The 2500-nt window shown below is 49.5% G+C and overlaps 1 protein-coding gene and 1 long non-coding RNA gene across 2 annotated transcripts in view; one reads left to right on the top strand and one right to left on the bottom strand.

The window, feature by feature from the left end:
• Positions 1 to 2500, bottom strand: part of LOC143286945 (uncharacterized) — a 380932-nt gene that overhangs the window by 194458 nt on the left and 183974 nt on the right. The gene's annotated exons all lie outside the window — the stretch shown is intronic.
• The window catches only part of LOC143286940 (uncharacterized), a 151379-nt gene that overhangs the window by 107091 nt on the left and 41788 nt on the right, over positions 1 to 2500 (top strand). The window contains exon 2 of the mRNA XM_076594904.1: positions 1889 to 2053. Within this exon, the coding sequence (XP_076451019.1) occupies positions 1889 to 2053 (165 nt within the window). The remainder of the gene's footprint in view (positions 1 to 1888; positions 2054 to 2500) is intronic.

Raw genomic sequence — 2500 nt, 5'->3', positions numbered from 1 at the left:
AAGCAGAGAAATTTCCATGTATCAAAATTTATTTTCCATGCGATCAAAAGGAGAAATCATATACTCAGACCTAATTAAGTAGAATTAATGTCAAGTCCATGAATATTATGATATTGTGTCATCTGTTCAAGTGTTATAATACCCCTTCCCATGCCCACCCCCAGTCCCCTGGTTTTGAATTGTGGTCCATGGCCAAAGTTCATTAAAACAATTTCGTTCGTTCGTTCGTTCTCTCTCTCTCTCTCTCTCTCTCTCTCTCTCTCTCTCTCTCTCTCTCTCTCTCTCTCTCTCCCTACCACGCCTCTACCTCCCTACACCCCCCCCTCTTCACCGTTTCCATCTTTCTCCATACTTCGTCCCTTATTCTCCACCCATTCCTCTTCCCTCTCATTCTACTGGTCACCACAAGATGATAAAGCCTCCTGACGACCAACCACTGGTTATATCCACCCACCCCCCCCCCACCCCCCCTCTCTCTCTCTCTCTGCCCCTCTCTCTCTCCTCTCTATCTCTCTCCCTCCCACCCCTCACTACCTCACCTCTCTGTCTCTCCCTTCCACCGCTCTCTCTCTCTCTCTCTCTCTCTCTCTCTCTCCTTTCCTCTCTCTCTCTCTGTCCCATCCACATCTGTTCCTCACCCCACCCCCCTCTCCCTATCTCCATCCTCCACCCCTCACTTTCCTCCCCTTCCTTCCTTCCCCCTCCCTCCACTCTCATTCCAATGGCCACCACAAGACAATAAGGCCTTCTGATGACCGACCACTGGCTAATGCCTTCTCTCTCTCTCTCTCTCTCTCTCTCTCTGCCCCACTCTCTCTCTCTCTCTCTCCCTCTTTCTCTCTCCCACCCCTCACTACCTCCCTCTCTCTCTCCCTTCCACCGCTTTCTCTCTCTCTCTCCTTTCCTCTCTCTCTCTCTCTGTCCCATCCACCCCTGTCTCCCTCACCCCACCCCCATCTCCCTATCTCCATTATCCATCTCTCATTTTCATCCCCTTACTTCCTCATTCCTCCACTCTCATTCCAATGGCCACCACAAGACAATATAAGGCATTCTGATGACCGAGCACTGGCTAATGCCTTCTCTCTCTCTCTCTCTCTCTCTGTCTCTCTCTCTCTCTCCATTCTTTCTCTCTGTCTCCATCATTCATCCCTTATCCTCACCCCCTTCCTCCCTCCTCCCGCCTTTCTCATTCCAATGGCCACAACAAGACAATACAGCCTCCTGATAACCCGACTACTGGCTAATTCCCCCACCCTCTCTCTGTCTCTCTCTCTCTCTGTCTATCTCTGTGTCTCTCTCTCTGTGTCTCTCTCTGTCTCTCTCTTATCCCCTCTCCCTCCCTCTCTTTCTGTCCCATCCATCTCTGTCTCTGTCTATGTTTCTGTCTGTCTGTCTCTCTCTCTCTCCTCTCCCTCTCTCTCTCCTCTCTCTCCCTCTCTCTCTGTCCCATCCATCTCAGTCTCTGTCTATGTCTCTGTCTGTCTGTCTCTCTCTGTCTGTCTCTCTGTCTCTGTCTTTCTCTCTCTATCCCACCTCTCTCTCTCCCCTTACTCTCTCTCTCTTTGTCCCTTCCACCCCTAATGCCTCCATTCCTTCTCTCTCTCTCTCCCTCTCTCTCCTCTCTCTCTCTCCCTCTCTCTCTGTCCCACTCATCTCAATCTGTCTCTCTCTCTCTGTCTCTCTCTCTCATTCTCTCTCCCATCCTACCCTTCTCCGTCAGTCTCTCTCTCTATACCCCCCCCCCCATCCCCTCTCTCCCTATCTCCCTCCATTCCCCATCCCTCACGTTCGTCCCCTTCCTTCCTTCCCCCTCCCTCCACTCTCAATCCAATGGTCACCACAAGACAATAAAGCCCTCTGATGACCGACCACTGGCTGATTGCAGAGGACCCCGTGCCAGCAGCCGGCGTGTCCATCGAGGATTTCATTGACCTGGACGCCCCTCCCTCCCCATCGGTACCCAAGGAAGGCGCTGTGCTGACGTCACAGCCCGGAAGTGACGCGGCGGGGAAAGTGGAGACAACCGTCGGTCATGGCAACTTCCGGATTGGTGAGAAACTCGGGTTTTTTTGTTTTTGTTTTGTTTTGTTTTGTTATTGTGTTTTTTTTCTCTTTTTTTTTGTTTCTTTTTTGTTTGTTTTTGTTTTTTGTTTTGTTTTTTGGGGGTGGGTTTGTTGTTTTTAGCTCTGTGTGTGTGTGTGTGTGTGTGTGTGTGTGTGTGTGTGTGTGTGTGTGTGTGTGTGTGTTGTTGTTGTTGTTGTTGTTGTTGTTGTTGTTGTTGTTGTCGTTTTGAATATTTTCGTACCGTGCTTTTTACTTCTTTCGTTCTTTCTTTCTCTCTGGGTGAGAGGGGTGTGCTACTTCTGTTCCTTGATTAGCATGAGCGCGCGTGTGTGTGCGTATATATATATATATATATATATATATATATATATATGTGTGTGTGTGTGTGTGTGTGTGTGTGTGTGTGTGTGTGTGAGAGAGAGAGAGAGAGTGT

Source organism: Babylonia areolata, chromosome 10 (assembly GCF_041734735.1).
Source record: "Babylonia areolata isolate BAREFJ2019XMU chromosome 10, ASM4173473v1, whole genome shotgun sequence".
Classification (NCBI taxonomy): Eukaryota; Metazoa; Mollusca; class Gastropoda; order Neogastropoda; family Buccinidae; genus Babylonia; species Babylonia areolata.
This window is presented reverse-complemented; position numbering and strand designations above follow the sequence as displayed.